Raw genomic sequence first — 22,271 nt, 5'->3', positions numbered from 1 at the left:
GAGGCTGGAACAACATAGAAGGGACAAGTATATACAAAGCCTTAATTTGCCTAAGAAATTAATGATGAAAGATGAAAGTCACTGAAAAGGTTAGCCAGCTGTACGACTCGAACCCATATCCTCTGGATTGCCGGTCCAGGGCTCTACCAATTGAGCTAAGCTAACACAAGTCCTACAGCTGGCTAACCATTTCAGTGACTTTCATCTTTCATCACAAGAGAGATGTTTATATCAGAGCAGGAATGTGTTTATTGCTGAGCCTGCTAGATATAAACAGGTGCATAAACTGACGCTATGAGTAGCAGGAACTGAGAGAGCAGTTTACATCAAGTCTGTAGGCTAGAAGTGATGTCTCTGTGTGGGGGTAAGTAAGCAGTCATAAGAAGTTTGTTGTTACAAAAACAAAGGCAACAGAAACATGAAGTTACGGCATGCACGTACGGCATACGGTTTTTCTGCATGCACAAAAGATTTTGTCTAACTCCTAGAGGAATCCACATGAAGCGATCCAACCGTATGGCTCGGCCACCATTGATCTTGTTAAATGTTTTTTTTTTTACTGGTTGGCACTGTAGACTGGAGGAACAAACGCTGCCAAAATATTTTGCCAAATTTGCAGGCATTTTCACGTTAGGTAGCACTAAACGTCTGAGGTTGACCTAAAAGTGAGGTGCCTGTGCAGGCTTCTCCAAAAACTACCGAGTGTATTTTATGTCTGTAAACATCAGATTGGTTGTAAAGGATTCCTTTTCCATTCTCTATAAAGAACCTCTCATGCTGATGAGTCTTTGATACTGAACTATAGTCCTAGAAATTCATGTGTTTGCTCTATGTTTGCTGTTTTTTTTTTTCAGAGTCACTACATGCACATATGGACATAAAATTTGGTAAATGTGAAGCTGGTCACTTGATGAACATGTACAAAAAAATTCTCAAAAGCAATTTGTGAAATATGCAAAATTTGATAAATGAGCTGTATTGATAACTGAAAAAATTGATGTGGCAAACGCGATACGAGCATTCTGTCAGCGCTAAAGTGGGGGTCATTGTGTCCACTTGAACATATAAAAAAATTGGGAGGGTAATTTTTGGTGTTTTCTAGCAGTGATTTTGTTAAAGCAACACAGTTGCCACACGAGAGTACCCAGCTGTTGTACAATGTTGCCCCACTAAAACTATATGTTTTGTAGGTTTTCTTGAACCCACAGGAAAATGTCTTGAGGAGGTAAAATTTGCTGTGCGAATGTTCTAAGAGATGAATAAGCTAGCCTTTGCCTCAAGTGGCTTCACTGTAGCTCCGATCCCATTACGTAGTCCTTTTCCTTCCAATAGTTCCATGTCGCTGGAACCCTAAAACCTGTGTGAAAGCACGTTTATGAAATTTTTTTGTATTCTGGAGCAGCATCATTGGAGAAATAATGCAGCGTCCTGATAAGGGTGTGAGCAGTGAGGAGCCACTCCAGGAACATCTGATAGAGATGTACAGATGTGTTGTTGTGGGTGAGCGACTCTGATATAACGATGTAAGATAGGTGTTGCAATACATCATATGTTTGGTCCCTAAAATGTACTACGCAGGTGTCCAGCTTTCTCCATTTCTTCATTGGCACGACACCCTAGCAACAAACAGGAGCGGACACACGTACTGAGAGATGGATAGAAAATGTGGTCACCTGTTTGTTATTCGATTTCTTCCTGATAGCTACCAGGGACGTTCCAATGAAGAAATGTGCCAGTGCCATGTTACATAAACTTTTGTCCGAAGCTGTACTGTCACCTGCGAGATGTTCCAATAGAAGGATTGCAGGGAAATCTGTGCAAGAAAGGTGTAGTTTTCCGAGTTGCATGATAGTTTAGAAAAAGTCGAGCTGCATGATAGTTTCATCCTCAGAAAGTTCAGTTATTTTAGTTTCGGTTGAACGAGATTACGACAAGCTTATGAAATGATGTCTCTTGAGGGCTTGAAGTACACGCAGAAGATTGTTGCAAAATTTTTCACATGGTACAACAAATGTTTGAAGAGACACGTTACCAGATGCCTACTGCTCTAACCTGATAGCGTCCAAGAACTCCAACATTTGTAGCAGCTGTTCATTCAACTCATTCTGGACAGCTGGCAACCCTGGGCAGTCAGTAAATAGAGAGACCGGCTCTGGTCATCAACAGAAGCAGCCGTCTTAGCTGGACTACACGCTGGGTACCTTTACTGCGTCTATTAGTTGCCACCACATACTGAAATTGACCTCCAGGACGTTCGGAGGAGACCTCAAACACGAGTGTGAGATGTGAAATTGATTTAAGCGTTGTCATGCTATAGGTGCCAAAAATCTGCATGTGGAACGGAAAAGTAACCACTGAAATGACAACAAGTTATGAGAAATCACTGCTAGAAAACAAGAAAAAGCACCCTCCCCAATTTTTTTATAGGCTCGAGTGGACACCTTGACCATCATTTTTGCATTGACAGAATGCTCGTATGGCGTTCACCGCATCGATTTTTTCAGCCAGCAATATAGCTAATTTATCAAATTTTGCATATTTCACAAATTGTTTTTCAGATGTCTTTTATACCCAGAGAAATATTTTTTTCTTCACATGTTAACCAAGTGACTAGCTCCACGTCTACCAAATTTTATGTCCATATGTACATGCAGTGACACAGAAAAAAAATAGCAAACATACAGCAATACATGGATTCCACACTCTGTAGTAGGGCGCGAAAGACTCATCACCATGAGGGGTTCTTTATGCAAAATGAAAGTGCAATCCTCTACGCCCCCTCTGACGTTTACAGACATAATATTACTCTAGCCGTTTTTACTTTTTAGAGAAGCCTTCAAAGGCACCTCACTTTAAGGTCAACCTCAGATGTTTTGAGCCACCTAACATGAAAATGCCTGCGAATTCGGCGAATGTATTTTGTGTTCCTCTACAGTGTCAAGCAGTAAAAAAAAAAAAAAAAATGAAGATCCATGGTAGTTGAGTCACGTGATTGGATTGCTCCATGTGGAATTAGCCAGAGGAGTGAATTCTCTCATTTCAGGAAATGTAAACATTTTGCTCGTGTGTAACAAATATGCAGCAGTCGGCATTTGATTCATTTGGGTGACACTTTATTTAAGCAGAATTAACATGTTCCCACATGAGTCAGTAGGATTTTTCTGACGTGCACTTGTTTTGCATGATGTATACGATATTATAATGGTGGATCAAAATGTAATGCCTCCTCAGTCACAACAACTTCATTCATGAACAGACCTAAGCAAAACTTACACATATGAAGCCTGTGCATGAAGCTATTGTTCAACACAGTCGCCGTTACTTTCAATGTACTTATGCCACCTTTGAACCCAAGCACCAAATCTAGTTTGGAAAAATTCTGGAGTTTGATTACTGACCCATACCTTTACAGCTGATTTCAGTTCATTCAAGCCATCAAATCTGAAACCATGTATGTTGTCCTTCATAAATAAGCCCAAACAGGTAGAAGCCCGAAGGTGCGAAATCAGGGCTGTACGGTGGATGAGGTACAACGGACCACCCTATTTTGGCAATTGCCTGAGTTGTGAAAAATTATGTGTGTGGTCTTGCATTATCGTGATGTAGCTGCATGGAGTGAATGTCTTGATGTGGTCTCTTCTTCCTGATGGCCCATTTCAGCTTCTTAAGTGTAGTAACACGGTTTCACTGTTGATTCTATGACGCCCAGCCAAAATGTCAATGAGAATAACGCCCTGTGTTTCATCACCTTCTGTGTTGATCGGGCAGCCTCGAATTTTTTGGCTTACCTGCAATTTCGGTTTACCCTTCTTGGAACTTCTTTACCCAATGCCTAACATTGCTAACGTCCACTACAACATCCACGTAACACCTCTTCAGCCGATCGTGGATTTCCTCATGTGCACAACCCTCTTTCATCAGAAACTCTAGCACTGCTGTTTGTTTTAGCCTCCATGGTTGTAATCATTCAATGTGAAAAACAAAAGCATACATTTGTAGGGTAAAGACACCTCCATAACATCATACATAAACATTCACAGTCGTTCTAGTACATAACAAAACTTCACTCAAGGGGGCACTACTTTTTGATCCACCCTCGTATATACATTATGATCTTCGAAGTTTGTGTCGTTGTTGAGCGTGATTTTCAGCTGTTCCTGAAATGTTCTGTCTATGAAAGCTGATATTCATTACATTCTTATTGGGAATGTTTGATTACATAGTCTCTTTACTTCCTCACAGGTGATAAGGAGCCACTTTCCCTCCATCACATTCAAATGGAAAGTCTCGTTCGTGACCTCCGCAACTTCTTGGTGTCGTCATTCCACTCTTCTCTGATGAAGAGTAAAAATGCTGCAGCTATTGTTTCCAAGTCTAGAGAGTTTTTAAGGTAATATTTTGTGCTATGCAATGAGTATTTGTGCTCTATAGTATATTGAACAAATCAGTCTTTTGTCTGTTATCTTGGCCAAAAATAATATGGGAACAGTTTCCAGGTAAATTTAAATATCTTCGTTCAATCCAGTAACAAATGCATGTTTAATTCTAGGCAGACCCATGAATCAGCAGGGAGCTTTGTCATTCAGCTTCATCATTTAGCAAAATGCAGTCACCGATACATTTTTTAGGCTTCTAGGAGCTTCTCACTCAGTTAAAATTATTGAGCAATCGCAACTTTTAATAAACAGAAAAGATGTAATTTTCCTCCAAAGTCTTTACTCCAAAGTAGCTTAGAAAATCGTCTGCTGTGTCTGCCTTTGTGTATAAGCATTGGATAATGCAACATGAGGAAGTTCTGCTCGTGTAGCGTTGTTGCTATACACATTTGCAAGCATATTGATGCCTGGAGAAATTGCTGTTGTTAAGGCGAATATAATCTTTGTCGTGACAGTTGCTGTCCGGGCTTTCCACTGATATCTTATTAAAGCAGCAATGTGGGAGTGTTCCCACTTTTCCACTGGTAAACCGAGAGCAACAAGTGATTTTGCCACATGTTTATTGAGCATAAAATTGAATGTAGCTGTCACCATTAACATATGTATCGAAAGGTACACAAATGATAAGGCAATTATGAAGGTCTTCGACTAAAGCTGACCATTGACATATGTGTTGGTGCCCTTTTCTACCATGTTTTGCTTTTGTGCCTTAAAAAATTGTAATGGAAACAGTCCACTCTGACAGCGTTCTCAACTGCATTCCACAAATTTGCAAGGATATGAAGTGTAGCCAGCAGTTGCACTGTAGCTAGTCTTGTTTTCATGGGACAGCACAATGTGTAGAAGAATGCGAGGTTGGTTTAGAACTTTCAAAATTTTTTATAATCCACCTGGCTCATCTTGCGAACTCTCTTTCTATACATTGTTTATGATGAGGACGATGTTGATGCAGTTACTGATGTTGCTGAGTTGCTGACAGTGGTCTAGGTTGCTGCAGCATTGCAGTTATCATATCCACCTAGCACATTTACCATGACAGCGTCTTACTCACTTAACGTAGAGGACCACATTTAACTACTTGTAAATCCATATGCCAGTATTCGGAATAAACAGTTAGAATACATTTCAAGCAGAGTAATGGATGGAAAGAAATTATGTATGTGTGCATTGCTGCAAATGTGGTATGTAAACAGTCAAAATATAGCACCTATTTAGCGCAATACAGCCAGTGAACCTCAGCTAATTGTGCGACAAAATTGTGTTTATGGCCTGCTACTGGAAAGTAGCAGGTATGCATGGAAATGGTTGTTAGCAAGTCAGATGTGCTTTTATATGGCAAAAGAGGATGAAACATTGTGAAATACGTTTTCCCACTAATTGCATTACAGAATCAAATTTCTCTCGCTTTGTTTCCCAGAGTGTTGGAAATAAAGCTCAACGTGACGAAGACGCTGGATGGTGCCCAGCAAATGGTAGATACAAGCTTGAAGGCATTGCAAGCCCTTGTTCAAAGAACTATCCACGCCCTGCAGGTGAGAACAACAGGAATTGGTTTGATGTGTGCTGATTGCCATTTCTTTGCAGCTGTGTTGGGTAAGCCTTTCCTTTTGTGTGAACTTCACTAAAGTGTTCCATTACTTAACTGTAACGCTCTCGAAACACCAAAAAATTCCAGGAACTCACATTTTTGATGGAAACAATACATTTGTTCTTGTCTGGTGTTCCAAAACGTTTCCTACAAGTACAACTTTACTTTTGGGATATTATCGCCGTGAAACAATGCAGACACTTCAGCAACTATGGTTCACAACTTCCAACACTTCCAGCAGTACATACCTATCGACAGGCTTCATATATGCATGTGCAGGAATAACTCTGCAGGTTTTGGATAACCCAGCCATTGCACTTTCAAATGAAGATGTAAGGAGGTGCTGTAGCAGTTTTATTTTCTTTTTGTTTGTTATCTACACAGCCTTCCACAGAGCGTGGTAGATTTTTGAAACATTGTAGGGTAATTTCGTCTTAACGGACAAACCACTATAAGAAAGTCATTCTCTATCTGACATGTTTATTTCGTAGTAAAGGCATTATCACACTTAAGCGCAATGCATGTGTGCATGAACAGATGCCAGCACCACCAAGCGTTGTTGCTAGCATCTCTTCGGGCCGCACGCTCGAGCGCTACGGGTAAGCGTGAGAATGTCCTTACATAAAACAAGGTTTTGTGACAAAATAGCACATTATAGTCTGTGTGACACTGTCCAATTCTCACCCCCTCATAAAGACACATATAGTTAAGAAAATTTAGATGAGAATAAAAGAAAGAAACGACTGCCTTGCAATATGCTTGCAAAGCAAAATGCGAAGCCTTCTGCTTCGATTTTTGGAGCTAACCATGAGGTCATGTTCCTTCAGGTGCTAACTGTTCCTCTTGTTCACTGTGTGTCACAAGAACATGCTTTCCTGGAGTTCAGAATGCAGACTGTGTCATACCTGCAACCAGTGTACAGCATAAGGGTAGCTCAAAGGCTACACTTATGACTTTCACACTGTACACTGAGGTGCTCCTTCACCACTAGCAACATTCTATTTCTAGAAAACAAGCATTCTTCGGCACATCATATTAAAATTTTAATCATCACAGTAATCGCAACATTTCTCATAACCTGTTGGCTGTAGCTCAGAAGTTCCACGTTGAACTGGTTTTCAAAAATGTCTTCCGTCTTAATGCCCGCACTCCGTTCCAAAAAACTGTTGGAACATGAGAGAACTGATGTTCTGAGGCTGGAACAACATAGAAGGGACATAGCTTAGCTCAATTGGTAGAGCCCTAGACTGGTAATCCAGAAGATGTGGGTTCGAGTCCTACAGCTGCCTAACCTTTTCAGTGACTTTCATCTTTCATCATTTACCAAAATGTGCTATTTCAACATATGGGGAGCATTATAAAAACCTGCAAGCTCACCTTTCACATTGAGTGGCAACAAGAAAAGAACCGCTAGACAAAAAGGTGGTCATATTCCTTCAGTCCAGAAGACAATTTATTTGAATAAAGAAGTTATCTTGGTCTGACAGTTCTCAAGCACGTTCTCAAGAATACTTACACCCACGTCCAATCCCTACCCAGCCCTTCACGACCATTTCTATTGATCACGTTGGTCCTCTTCCAGAAACCGCAGCAAGAAACAAGTACATTATCATAGCAGTGGATCACACCACACGTTTTGTTGTTACGCAAGCTGTCGCATCAACAGCCACTTCTCATATCATAGAATTCCTCAAGGAAAAAGTAAACAGCAACTTTGGTACGCCACTAACTATTGTTTCCGACCAAGGTTCAGGATATGTCGGTCAAACTATGAAGAAATTTTTCACTACGACCGGCATTGAACACAAGACATCATGTCCTTACTTTCACCAAGCGAATGGCCTTGTGGAAAGGTCCGTAGCCACGCTGAAGAACATAATCAAGAAATATTGCTTTGACAACCCCTCCAAATGGGGATGAGCACATTTCAGACATAACGTTTTTCATTAACACAGCAAAACAAGGCTCAACACGATTCTCGCCCCACATTCTCCTCTTTGGTTTTGAACCTCGAGTTGAAAACAAGATTCAAATCGGCACCGTTCTACCAGATATTCCACAGCTTCAAAGCATACAAATGCTTCACGAAATACGTAACGACGCAAGAGATAACTTGGAGAACACCTTGTCATCACAGAAAAGACGCTATGACTCTCGCCGAGTGTCTTCTCAATTTTCTGTAGGAGATTTAGTTTGGCTCGAATCTTATTCAGCAATGCCTTTTGATCCAAAATACAAGCACAAGATATTTAAGGTTATTTCTACTCATCCGCATGACATATGCACAATTCAGTGCCTCGATGAGGAAACAACCAAGGATGTACACGTAACCCAGCTAAAACACTTCAAAGATCAGCCAGATTGGAACCCCGACTTTTCTTTCCACGACTCAACAATCACAAACGACCGACCCCTCGAAACGGAAGATGATATTCCTTCGGACTCTGAAGTAACTTCCCCGGAATACATCACAAGATACGGTCGTATCACCAAACAAAGAGTACCTCTCCATGAGTACGACCTTATCTGAATTTTTCCTTGGTTCTTTGGGTACTCCACTTTGGTTACTCTTTAGTGCTTAACGCTATTTTTCTTAAACCTTTCACTCTCTTTTGGGTATCTTGGGTATCTTGGGTAACTGAACACTGAACACACACATCACCGCCGTTTGGCAAGTGTTTAACGACCTCTCCTGGTTTGGTATGGTGTTAATTTCATCACTACTTATTGCAAACGAATAGTTCACCCATATGTGCTTCACTTTTGTGTTCACCTCTTAACGCTTCTCTAGTCGCATATTGCTCTGTATTTTTCATCGACCATTGCAACCTTGTCGTGCTATCTTCCCAGTTGTAATGCGAATCGGGAGATTCTGTCTTGGCGTTCGGGTGGATCATTAACGCGATCCTTAACGCTGTTGGTACAATCCAGGCTGTTCTTAGAAAATTCTTCTGGCACAAGGCAATTTCGGCATGATTCTGCCAAGGGCCCTGGCATGAGTCGTGTTGCGCTTTTTGCCCGATTGGAACTGAGAACCACCTTGATTTTTCCCCTTGCTGAATGTTCTTTCTTCACCTCCATTGAGAAATTGAATGAGGACATTCAATGTTGTTAGAAGAGGGCGTGTCAGCGCCTTCAAGCCTCATCTTCATTAGCAGCAGCGGCTTGGCCGCGACGACGACGATGTTGTTGTTCCGCGCTGCATGTGCAGTTGTCATCTGGTTCTCGACGAGGCACGACCGTCACCAGTGTGTCTCTTAGCTCCCTATTCGGCCCGTCAACCCTTCAAAGGTTAGGCTTTCTACTGTCCAGCTTCTCCCCTTCATCTGTATTCCTCATCGTCACCTGTGGCCTAAGGCACTTTTAAATATATTATGCATAAGCATCCGCTTTCTCGGCCTCAATAATTCTGTCTGGGCAAAGGGGCTCTTCGACTGCGAGGCGTCAGCGGCACTTCTCGTCAGCCGGCTTCACCTGGTAAGACTCCCGGTTTAACCGTATCTTGCCTTATATGGCGCAGCCTCCCCCATATTTTGCCTCACAACAGAAAAACGAAAGTGACCGTGTGACTTCCATAGCAAAACTGATTAGATGAATCTCAATTAGATGAATCTCGATTAGATGATCTTCCAATTATGTCATTTCACATGACGTCAATAACCAACAAGGACGCACTGTCACTTTGGAGGTACTCCTCTCTCCCTCACCCCTCTCTCACTTGCTGTAGTGGAACTGCTACGCCATTTGCACCACATTGCGTCTTGCTATATGCTGTTACAAATAGCCGGTTTTTCGAAGGATTGCACCAAAGCTGCTCCAAAAACGAACTCTGGACGTAGAAACCGAAACTGAAAATTGTAATAATGTTACTATTATCGTGGCAACGATCCGCCGTCTCGCTTGTAGCCGCAGCGTGCTGCTCCCGTCAAACGCGAATTCAGTGTCATCGTTAAATCGCAATGTGCTGGAGAGACTCATTGGGTCTTGAGTCGCTCACGCCTTGTTCTTAGGATTCGGATTCTCGAGTCAGCATTCACAATCGTACTCGTAACTTGCATTGCGTTTCAAGCAGTTCCATTTCCATAAAACGTCTGTTACGATTCAAGCAATTTCCTAAACCACGCTTTTGGCAGTTACAATTCACACAGCCAAAAAAAGAAAAAAAAAAGAGTTTAGGTGAATGCTGCACGTGCGCAAGGCACCAGCAGGCTGCATTGCGTATACTAGGAGTTCTAAAGGAAGCCCCATGATGGAATTTACATTCCCAATCGGTAGTCGCGTTCAGCCTCGATATAATAACATGGAAGTTTGAGGGTGAAAGTAAACTAAACTTATATGACGGTGCTTTGGTTTTGTCTGTTTCGGTATCGTGTTTTCTCTGTTTGTTTTTACATGTAGGACCACGTCGTACCTGTTTCAGCCTGAAGCGGCTTGAACTCAACTGATTCCAGTTAGTTTTTTTTTCTGTAATCAAACTCAAACTGAATCCAGCTCCTCTTCCTCTTTGCATAAGGCGTATAATGTTTCGGTCGTGGACTTGCCGTGTTTAGCCGTGCGGAAGCTGCTCTTCTCGATTGTTACCACTGCTTCGAGAATTGGGCGTCGCGGAGCAAACATGTGAAGTTCAGGATGCATTTGGTGTAGCTCAGATTGTCTTTCTTGGCATTGTGATTTTGCATTGTGACTTGGTTCGACTCTTGATCCAGGAGTTTGCAGGCCTGAAAGCAGTATTCATGTCCCACAGGAGGTCTCCATCTGGTGCAATACATTTGTTTGAGACAGTCCTTGAATGACAAGAGTTCATGGCCAAGGTGCCTTTTCTGCACAATTGTGCGGACGTTTTTGTGGGACTCCCGATTCTGTTCTGGCAGTCTGAGCTCCTGCTGCACATATTTTTGTCCGAAATGAAAAACCTCAAAAAAGTGATCCTGCGTCGTCTCTTTTCTTTTTTTTTTCGTGTAGAAGTTGACTTCGACAAGTCCGGTATGGGATTGAGACCCATTGACTCAAACCTATCACAAATCTGGGAAGAAAGCATAGTGATTGGTGCCGACAGCAAAACTGCAATGTCTCAGTTGACAACTGAAGAGAACCAATACTCCAGGCTTATGTTTCAGGGCAAGCGAAATTGGCTTCTAAGAGCACTATGAGACTTGTAGAGATGGTAGTTCGTGTCCTGTCAGGGCGTCTAGGGACGGGGCCAGTAGAACACCAATGTTCTTCTCCTCTTTGCATCAGAATTAGAGCTCTGTGTCCTGTGCTCCAAAAGCAGCGAAACCTGCTACAAAACTACATTTTTCCTGCTACAAAGGCTGCTATGAACAGGAATTTGTCAGTTCCACCACTGCATTTGGTGCCTGGTGCATGTGGTGCTGCAATAGAAATTTTTTTCGGCCTTCCTGTGCTGCAGGCTTTGTTAAATAGAACATCTAATCTAATATAATCTAATAGATTATTATGCCAAAGAGTTTGCTGCTTGCATCAGAAATATGTACGGGTGTGCAAGTACCAAATTCTGGACTGGGAATAGTTTTCAAATATCTGAAACCCACGGCGAATCGAGTACGAATAGTTGGATCACGATTTCGAATACTTTCGAGTAATACGAAATGACATGTTATGCGTTCCTTATTTATTTCCTTCTCACAAACAACATACATTTTGGAACAACTAGGGGTGGCATAGTTTAATGTTTACTTTGAACAGTCTCAAACGCACTAAAATAGTTCCTTCGCACAGTTCTTAGTTGAGTCTCAACACACTGGAATACTCTCAGCACACTTCATAATTCAAAGGTTCTCATGAAGAAATGTCAGCTGCTTGACATGCTGAGGAAGCAGAGCAGCTCTTCATGGTGTGGCAACATTTCATGCTGCTGAGAATGCCCTTTCACTGGAAGCTGACATTGCTGGAATGGCAAGGTACTTGGGTGCTAGTCTGGCTACAGCAGGATATTTATGTTGCCCCATCTCCCTCCACCACTTGCACTGCACAGCATTTCTACCAATAGTCTTGTCGTCAGTGTATGCCCCAGTTTCCTTGGATGGATCATTTTCCTTGTCCTCAACCATGGTACCAAATGCTGCCCAGAAAGATGATGATGCCACAGCACCTTCTTCGTGCGTTTTCCCATAATATTTTCTGGCTTCTGCATAGTTTAATTGTTCCTGAGCAATGGCTTTCAACCACTCTTCCCAAGCTCTATCATTTTCTAAATGTGACCGTCTTGTACCGTGGGTTGCAGAACATTGCCATACAGGCATCTTTATCCGTGTTATAATCAGGGAACCTAGTTCTGAAGCTCTAGCTCAACCTAGCTCTTTTCAACATTGGCACTGAAGGTTTTTCCTAGAGCTGTGCGAATAACAAAATTTCCAGTGCGAATCGAATATGAATATCTTTGACACAGTGCGAATACATTTCGAATATTTATTTGCATGTGCGAATCAAATTCGAGTATTTACTGGTGGCAGTTCGAATATATTGCGAATAGCAAATTTTTGTAACAAGTGTGACCAGCAGTAGATTTCTACTACTTAGGCGTTGGGTTTTCTGTCTGAATAATATTCAAAGAAAGACTCCCCTATCCCAGGCATCCAAACGTGCGTTATGTTGCTGGAATGAATTCCTTTAAGTGGCATGGTGCTGCAGTGCACAACCCTAGTTTCAAAACTTCCTTTGACAAGCAAAACTACTCGTACAAATATGTCCCTGTGTTACTGAAGACAGTTTCAGGGTCTGCTACCACGTTTATTGAGGACTGCGACATACATTATATGCTGGTAGCTACAATAGCATAGTAATGGATATAGTCACTTGTATGTTGGAGCTCTGTACTTACAGACGTAGGCAGGAACGCACTCGAGCATTACGAATTATCATGCAGGAAAGCTAGCTGCTGGACATGTTGTGGACTGAGTGAAGTTCTTCGAGAATGAACGATGTTTCCAGACAGCGAGAACAGACGGTCACTTGATGCACATGTGGCACTGCTAAATATTTTCTTGCCAGTTGTGCTAGTTGTGGGTACCTGTGCTGACCGGTCCTGTACCACCATTCGCAAGGGTTCTCATCTTGGTTGAGGGGCTTCTTGCTTGTGTAGTTTGCCACCTCAGTATGTGGATCAAGTTCTGTGTCCTCTTGATGCCTTACAAGGACGTCAAAGCTGTACCAGAAAGATGTGCTCTTCACTGGAGGGCCTTGGCTGTGGGAGAGTAATGTTGAAGGGCCCCTTCCAATTTCCCAGCTCACTCATTACCAAGTCCCGTAACCACATCTCCATTGCATGGTCTTCTTTGTATATAACAGACCTGTACCTTAGGTCTACAGACATAGCCATGCTAGCAGTCTCGTCCAGTTGGTAATCCGGAAATCGTGTCTTGAGACTTTTGATTAGGTTTTGAGCAAATGCAGATTTTTCCTTTTCAGCTACACATTTCAGGTGTGCAAAAATGCAATACAAGATAGGTATCTGAGAGGACAAGGTAGGATAAAGGTCACCTTCAACAGTTCTTGTAGCCTCGGCTAAGGGTTCAAGGGCATCAACATACCCTTTCACTTGCTTCCACTCTGAGCTTGAGAGTTCATTCATTGGCATATCATGGGAAGCAAAGTCAACACTTATTGCTGCTCTAAGCTCAAGCAGACGGTGAAGCATTAGGTACTCGTTGCTCCATCTTGTTTCCACATCTTGCTTTAAATGCAGTGGCACACTGCTATTTTGTTTTTGATAGTCATCTAATCATTCCTGGGCCTGTGTACTATGCTTGTAGTGGCCTACTATAGACCTTGCTTTCTTGCAGTTCTCTTCAAATCCTACCGTGGTTTCCTTTGCATCACTGATCACTAGCTGCAGGCTGTGTGCCATGCATGTTGCTGATAGCAGCCTTCATGTTACGCGCATTATCTGTAACAATATACACTGTGCATGTTTCAGCAAGAATGTCCCATTCTTTCACCAGTGCTTCTAGAACTGCTGCAATTCTGCTTCCAGTGTGCTTCCCTGGTAAGTGAGACGTGTTCAGATGGTAGCGCTTAATAGAGAATGCAGTAGTCAGGATGTGGCAAGTCAGGCTAATGTAGGCCTCATTTGCACGTGATGTCCACATGTCCGATGTGAAAGAGATGCTTTCTGTGCTGTCTTCAAAAGCTTTGCGCAGTTTCTCCTGTACTTTCTTCCTGATGTCTCTGTAAAGTGTCGGTATCGTGACCCGAGAAAGGGTTGTTCTCGAATGCAGTACGTATTCTGGGCCGGCTTCATTCATTAGTTCACGGAAGCCCCGATCTTCCACAAGTCTGAACGGCTGTAGGTCGATTGCAATAATTCGTGCAATCTTACCGTCCAGTGCTTCCGTTCTTCGCGCCGGGAGTCGATCTTTGGTCTTCATAGTTTCAGTTATTTTTCGCTGAGTTGTGTGCTTGCACTCTTCGATCTCCTTCTCATAAGCCTTGAAGGTTGATTTGTTCCGCTTTAAATGGTTTACAAGACCGGACGTCGCACCCGTTGGAGTGCGCAGCGCTGCGCCGCACGTCTTACAAGTTCCAGCTGTCTTGGAATAGTCAAAATATTTCAATATGGCACTCCTCCTTTTTGCCAATGGCTCACCCGACGCCTCCTGCTCTTGCATGGACAACGGAACGGTCGTGCAATCATGAAAGAGAGCAAGGCTTTCGCCACAGACACGGGAAACTACTACGCTGTTACTTCCAGTTGTACGGGCTGACACTGCGAATCGAAACCGCATGCTAGATGGATCATGGCGTGATGATGATGACGATGATGATGATGATGATGATGATTATGATGATGATAGCCAGAACGAATGGTGATGCCGATGGGGCTGGTAGAGCTTTGCGCCTTGCCAATAACGCAGTCGAGAAAGCGCTTGACCATAGCTGCACAATGGCGCTAATTTTGACAGAGAACTATTAGAAAAATATTCGAAAATTTCGAATAGATGAAATTCGGCACGAATACTTTCGAATAGAGTAAACTATTCGAATCGTATTCGAAATTTCGAATATTCGCACACCACTAGTTTTTCCCTTCGACGTCATATCATGGTCACAGTTGCATTCAGGGACTGAAATATGCAGTAGGGAGAGGGCACTTCACATGAAAGCGTGGAGTATTTCTCACCTTCAGCCTCGACTGTTGCCTCAGCTAGAGGTGTCAGGACTTTCACATAGTCGGAAGTAACACGCCACTCTGTCCCGGCTAAACAGTCGACCATGCTCTCGCGCTTAGCCGTGTCCAGCATGATCGGTTCCTGTAGCTCCAAAAGTCTGTAGCATAGCATACTCGCTATTCCATCTTGTATCGATGTCCTGAATGAGGGGAAGTGGAGTATTCCCGGCTGCCCTCTGATAACACTCTAGCCTCTCTTGGGCTCTGCTTTGGTCTGGCTAAAAGTTCCTAAAACCCGCCATCCTCGACCACACTGTGTGGTTGGCAGTCCATGGCTATCATGTGTGCCAGTTCAACGCCCAGTGCTTATTTACGAGCACGTGGTAGCATTCTCTTGGTGGCGAACTTGTCGATTCTTGGCTGTTCCACCTTCTTAGCTTTGTGTTTCTTCTAAACTCGGCATAAACTAGGTAATGTCGCTTCAGATGGTTCAGAAGGGTAGTTGTGGATCCCAGTGGTGTCTTGATGCACACGGAGCACCGATTGCAAGGAGCAGAAACTGCCGATTCTTTCTGGAAGTAGTCCCACACAGTCCCTGTTTGCCCTCTTTGCTGCCGCCGCGTTCACCACTCACTTCCTCAAGTGAACACACTGAATCTGCCGAAGCTGCCATCATGTCTACCATGTCCCGCGCGGCTTGTGACTTGCGCGTGTCTCATGCGTTTCACGTCATCTCATTTCAGGAGAGGAATGAAGGTGAGGAGGAAGCTGACTTGCGTTGAAGAAACCACGCAGCAATAACAGTGCGCTCGGGTGTCTTCGCGTTAATCTCTGCCTGCTGGCAGATACTCGAAAAATATTTGAAAATGGCGAATAGCAAATTTCTTTTGCGAATATCAACCGAATATACCGAGTTACTCGATTTCTCATATCCAAGGATTCAATATTGGAATATTCGAGGATTCACACACCCCTGGAAATTTCGCCTTTCATCCTAATCCGTGGGGGCTGGTTGCCTAGTGTGTCCATTTGGAGTAAGTCATAGGATAAAGGCTTGTAATAGTATTAACTTGCTACAACTAAGCCCAAGGAGCAAGCATGGTCAGCATGGTCACGGTTTTCTGGTGCTGATCCTTAGAAAAGTGTCCCAGGACATGCCCTTGAAACACTTAGGTTGTTTATGGGCATTTGAAACATAAAAGGTTGAATGGAATTGAAAGAAGCTAAAGGAATATAGATGTATTTGCTTTACACACAGCATACATGCTTTTCTGTACATGTACAGTCAAATTATTTTTACAATGAAACAATGTGTTGTTCTCATGAAGCAAACTGAAAATCGTAAAACAACTTACACTTCGAAAATCCTTCATGCATTTCACACTTTTGACAGTGAACACTTGCATTGGTAGTGCAAGTGGTGATAAAACAGCAGACAGAATGAAAATGAAGATCAGTGGCCCATTCAGAATGTCGGACAGTTTAGCTCACTGGTTGTCACAATGCAAAATGGAGGTAGCAACTGTTGTGTTTTTGCACTGGCAGTGCCTTCTGTATTTGATCTGTAGGCCAGTCGTGAGAGCGTTGTTCCTGATAGTAATGCACAGTTTGGAGCAGGCTCCTGAATTGATGCTGTAAATCCACTATCATCGATGGTGCCATATGGCTGTGCTAATCACACGCTATATCAAGTACTGAAGTTCTTTACATGGAGGTTTATCTGTATATTTAATAGATCGCTGCAGCAGGACAAAATCTAGCGAAAAATGAGACAGCGAAGTGGCTGCAACTATGCAGTTTTCAAGTAGATTGTTCTGGCCTAAGACCGTATATCTAGTGGTACTATTGTGAAAGGCTCCACAACAACTGGAATTTCGTTAGCTCTGGACTGAACGTACAATAACATTGCATTAAAAGGTTACGGTTCAAATAAATGCTCTTATTCTTAGAGGGACGGTCTCGTACCCCCTGCCCCTTTCATAAAGTGCACCATTTGATTGCCCTTAGTTGAAACTGGAATACTGTGAATTTACCCGACCAAACATGCCACAGTTATTAAATACCCAAATTAAATTGATGAAGATTGCAGAGCATGCCACGATCTCTGTTGGCAACAACAAGAACAGCCACGTCTCCCTGCGGGAAAGCCCTTGATAGGATACAGAAATCGTCTGCTTTTGCGCGCGCTAGTGCACTGGCGTGAGCAGACGACTTTCAGAAGTTACTGGGGACCGCAGCAACTCTCGTACATTTTCTTTCAGTTCTCAGGTGAAAACCGCAGGTTCTAAGAAGTGGCAAACATGGTGGTTTAGAAAAACTATGTTAATCCTCAGAGACAAGTTAAAAGTCGCAGGACAACCCCACCCACAACCACAAATTTATTTATTTGAAATACTTCTGGCGTTAGACTCGCCATGGAAGGAGGGACATACATAGTGCGCATATTCCACTACCAATAAAACGGCAACAACAACAACAAAAAAAAAATTAAAAAGGAAAAACGCTATGCCAACAAACATGAAGCTGTACTCAATTCACTATACGTATGTATATATACACACACACATACATACACACATACACATATATAAAGGAAACACAGTTATGAGTCACGATAAAGTTCAGTAATACAGGAGACAAAAGAAGGGAGGGTGTCGCAATCAATGGCCGTCTGGTGTAACTTATTCCATTTTTCAATGGTTTTAGGGAAAAAGTAGTACCGTAAGCAGTTTGTTTTGAAGCGATATTGCACTAAATGTTTGGTGTGCTTTCTGCGACGACTACCAGTGTCGGAAAGTTTCAAGTACTTGGCCTTGGGAATGCAAGTTTCGTCGTTAAGTATAGACCAAAGAGTTTTTAGGCACATAATTTTGTTTCTGACATGAAGATTCAGAAGCCCTGCCGACTGGGGCATTTGAGTTGGTGAGTCAAAACGGGAAAATTTGTTGTACACGAAACGAATGGCTCGTCTTTGAATCATTTCAAGCTCTTTTATTTTCGTTGTAGTTTCTGGAAACCAAACGAGAGACCCATAATCAATTACCGAACGTAGTAAGGTTTCATAAGCAATTAGCTTCACGTGTTTATCGGCATCGCAAAGACTTCTCCTCAACATACAAAGCTTTCTACTGGCCCTGCTGATAACGTCGTTTATATGTTGATCCCACTTCAAATCCTCGCTAAATATAAGACCTAGATATTTATGTTTACTGACTTGCTTAAGTGGTCGCCCATTGACGGAGTACTCAAAAGGAAGAACATTTTTCTTTTTAGTTATTTTCATGTGCCCACATTTTGCGTATTAATAGACATCTGCCAAGAGTCGCACCAACTTTTGACGGAGTCAAGGCATGTTTGCAAACATTCCTGGTCTTGGCGTGACCTTACTTCCCTGTACAACACGCAGTCATCTGCAAACAATTTGATACTAGAGATAACTGCATTTGGCATATCATTTATATAAAGTAGGAAGAACAAAGGGCCAAGGACTGATCCTTGTGGAACTCCAGAGCTTACATTCGAAATACGTGAGTTTATGCCATCAAGGTGCACAAACTGTTGCCTTTCAGTAAGGTAGGATTCGAGACAAGATATAAGTTGGTCATTATTAAAAATTGAACGAAGTTTTAAGAGTAGCTTTGAGTGAGACACCCTGTCAAAAGCTTTTTCAAGATCAAGAAAAATCACGTCCACCTCTTTGCCAGCATTAATGGATAAGGCAAGATCATGTACAAACTCAATAAGTTCGTACGTGGTAGAGGAACGCTTTCGAAAGCCGTACTGGAGCCCACTTATCACAGAATGTTCTTCAAGGAAACTAGACAGGTGACAGTAAACTATGTGCTCGAAAATCTTAGAACAACTTGACAGCAATGAAATAGGTCGATAATCTTTGACGGATGACGCCTGGTTTTTTTTCGGAATTGGAATAACTTTCGCAATTTTCCAAGCACGAGGAATCCGCCCTTATTCATATACTTTCTGATATATCAACTGTAAGTAAAGTGAAATCCACCCTGCGTAGCGCCTCAAGAAACCGTTTGGAATCCCATCAGGTCCTACACTCTTTTTTACGTTTAGGCCAAGTAAAAGAGATAAAATGCCAGGAGAGCTGAATACCACATCGGGAATTGGAGGAATTACCTTGCCAACACTATAAAGTAGGCTCGTATGCTCATCAACAGAGTAAACTGAGACGAAATGATCATTAAACGAATCTGCAGTGTGACTCGCACTTGAGGGCATTAAATCAGTACCTCGCCTATTAGGATTAATATGCCGCCAGAACTTTTGTGGAGAACTAACCATGAAGTCACGCAGGGTGTTACTATAGAATGTGTGTTTATTATTGCGTATAGTATCACGAAGCTTTCTCCTCAGTTCTCGTACACCTTCGGTATCAGAGCGATCCCTTTCATTTAACCTATTTATGCGGCGCTTAATGTGGATAACTTCACGCGTAATCCATTGCCTCCTTCTTCCTGCTCGTTTCTTCTGCAAAGGAACATGGGAACGCAAACAGGACATTACAATGTCAATGAACATCGATCAAACCCCATCACTGTCAACCTCGGGTACCATTGCGGAAAACCTATCAAATTCTAAGGCGAGGTGATCAATGATTGCAGTGTCATCGGCTCTTTCAAAGTCATAAAAAGATACATATTTGTTTGAATCCTTTCTAGATGGTGACAGACAGCAATTAAACAAGACAGTTTTGTGGTCAGGAATGCCGTCCACAATATCACAACAAAAATCAGAAGTCACAACAAAGACACATTTTTCAAGTAGTGATCTTTTCCTTGTTTTCTTTTCTGGAGCTATAAAGAGCTGTCCCAAATTTTTCGGGTTTCCTCGGAAGTATGCTTGGTCCGGTTATCCGGAAATTCGTTATCCGGACGAAAAGGGACGACTCCCGAGGTGTCCGGATAGTTGAGACATGTCTGTATTGTGAAAGGCTCCACAACAACTGGAATTTTGTTAGCTCTGGACTGAACATACAAACAGTTTATTAAAAGGTTACGGTTCAAATAAATGCTCTTATTCTTAAAGGGACGGTCTCGTACCCCCTGCCTCTTTCATAAAGTGTACCATTCGATTGCCCTTAGTTGGAACTGGAATACTGTGAATTTACCAGACCAAACATGCCACAGTTATTAAATACCCGAATTAAATTGATAAAGATTGCAGAGCATGCCACGATCTGTGTTGGTAACAACAAGAACAGCCACGTCGCCCTGCCGAAAAGCCCTTGATAGGAAACAGAAATCGTCTGCTTTTGCGCGTGCTAGTGCACTGGCGTGAGCAGACGACTTTCAGAAGTTACTGGGGACCGCGGCAACTCTCGTACCTTTTCTTACAGTTCTCAGGTGAAAACCGCAGGTTCTAAGAAGTGGCAAACATGGTGGTTTAGAACAACTATGTTAATCCTCAGAGACAAGTTAAAAGTCGCAGGACAACCCCACCGACAACCACAAATCTGAAGTCGCCGGCCACCGGCTGTCGCGGTCGCATTACAGCTCCGAACCAAAATTATATTGCGTGCACTTCCATTACCTTCCCCGTTGCACACTGATCATGTTTCCAAATGAAGTGTCGCTGACGACGTACATCAAGAAGGTGTGCGTGTTTATTTAAAAACTGCATTAAATACTCGCGGGAAGAAAACACGTGACTTAGCTTCCGCATATCCGATTATGCGCCACATTATCGAGGACCCCACAGTCAATGCTCGAACTATATTCTCCGCTCACGGAGGTATATGCCTGAGTGTCCCCATTTTGAGAGCAAAGGGGATTACATAACCCAAGGTGCTTCTGCAAGTTACAATTTCCATGGCAACGACGACGTACTCGCAGGTTGACGTCATGCGTGACATATGCATGAGAGAAGCAGAGGTTTTTTGTCTGCTATACGGCACGTTTTGACAAATACCTCGAAAACGACTTCGTTATTCCGAATGAACGTTTGACGGTTGTATGTGTACTGTACTCGTGAAGGTAGTTTTGGCTAAGTTTGGGAATCGCCCCGGCTGTACGAGACCGTCCCTTTAAGAGCTAGTTGGTAGCGCATTTTGCACAACGTTGATAGGTTGACGCACGAAGAAAGGCACAGTTTTCGATGTAACAAAAACAAGCTTTTTCCCGGAGCCTGGGCGTCTTCATCTATGGATAGGAAAGGGGCTGAGGAACGCTTATGTCAAGACCAAAAAAGAGAAGCGAAAAAGACTTTACCTGAGACATAGAAAGAGACTCAACACATTGATGGTCAGTAAATTACTACCGGCTTTTAAGCTACCTTACACCAGCTACAAAGTAGTTAAGCAGGTTAAGCAGCGTTGTTAAAGGGACCATGAAATTATTTTTACGAATTTCGAAGACTCTGCCGGTAACGGTTCTCATGATCCCTCACTATCATACACACACAGACCTTTAACCGTATTCAGCGCACAGGGGCATGACCGCTGGATACACCCCTCTTCGAAACGGGCTTATGTCATCAATGTCCAGTCCTCTGAGCCAGTTGTGGACGACGGGAAGCACATACCCTACTGGACCATGTGGGTGCACGGTTTTGGCTTGGACAACGACGACGTCGTATATCTGCTGTCGAAATCAGTAGAAATATGGCGGAATGCAAATTGTCAGCAATGGAGGAAGGGATTATGCGACGCTCACAGCATCTAGGAATCGTTCTGTACGTAGCAGCTCCCAAAAAGCCACAGACAGACATTTCTGACAAAGAAGAAGAATCTCTGAGAGGAAAACGTACTCCGTGCTGACAATCAATGGCTACATTACACGTAGGCTTGTCAAATATCCTTTCATGGTCCCTTTAAGCTGCTACAATGTTTATTTCAACAGTTGACTTACCATGGACTATAGCTGCCTCCTGCTTTTCTTTCTTTTTCTACTGTGTCTCTGTTTCACTGTCTTTGTTGCTTACAGACATTCAAGCGAAAAAGACGGGAAGGGATAGTTATTGGGAACACCTATGGTGTACATAGTGGCTCGATGCTGCACCATACAACAGTTTGAAACTTACTGAAATGTCTATACGATGTGGCTCCCTTGGATGTCCGAAAATAGCTTGAACATATTTGGTAGAACACAGGGTACCA

General features: G+C 42.8%; 1 protein-coding gene across 3 annotated transcripts in view; it reads left to right on the top strand.

Moving 5' to 3' along the window:
• The window catches only part of LOC135373063 (alpha-(1,6)-fucosyltransferase-like), a 96,856-nt gene that overhangs the window by 5,689 nt on the left and 68,896 nt on the right, over positions 1-22,271 (top strand). For all 3 annotated transcript variants that reach the window (XM_064606365.1, XM_064606366.1, XM_064606364.1), the window contains exons 4-5: positions 4,243-4,390; positions 5,854-5,968. In XM_064606365.1, coding sequence (XP_064462435.1) covers positions 4,243-4,390; positions 5,854-5,968 — 263 coding nt within the window. The remainder of the gene's footprint in view (positions 1-4,242; positions 4,391-5,853; positions 5,969-22,271) is intronic.

The sequence above is a fragment of the Ornithodoros turicata genome, unplaced genomic scaffold, assembly GCF_037126465.1.
Source record: "Ornithodoros turicata isolate Travis unplaced genomic scaffold, ASM3712646v1 Chromosome20, whole genome shotgun sequence".
NCBI classification, from domain to species: domain Eukaryota; kingdom Metazoa; phylum Arthropoda; class Arachnida; order Ixodida; family Argasidae; genus Ornithodoros; species Ornithodoros turicata.
This window is presented reverse-complemented; position numbering and strand designations above follow the sequence as displayed.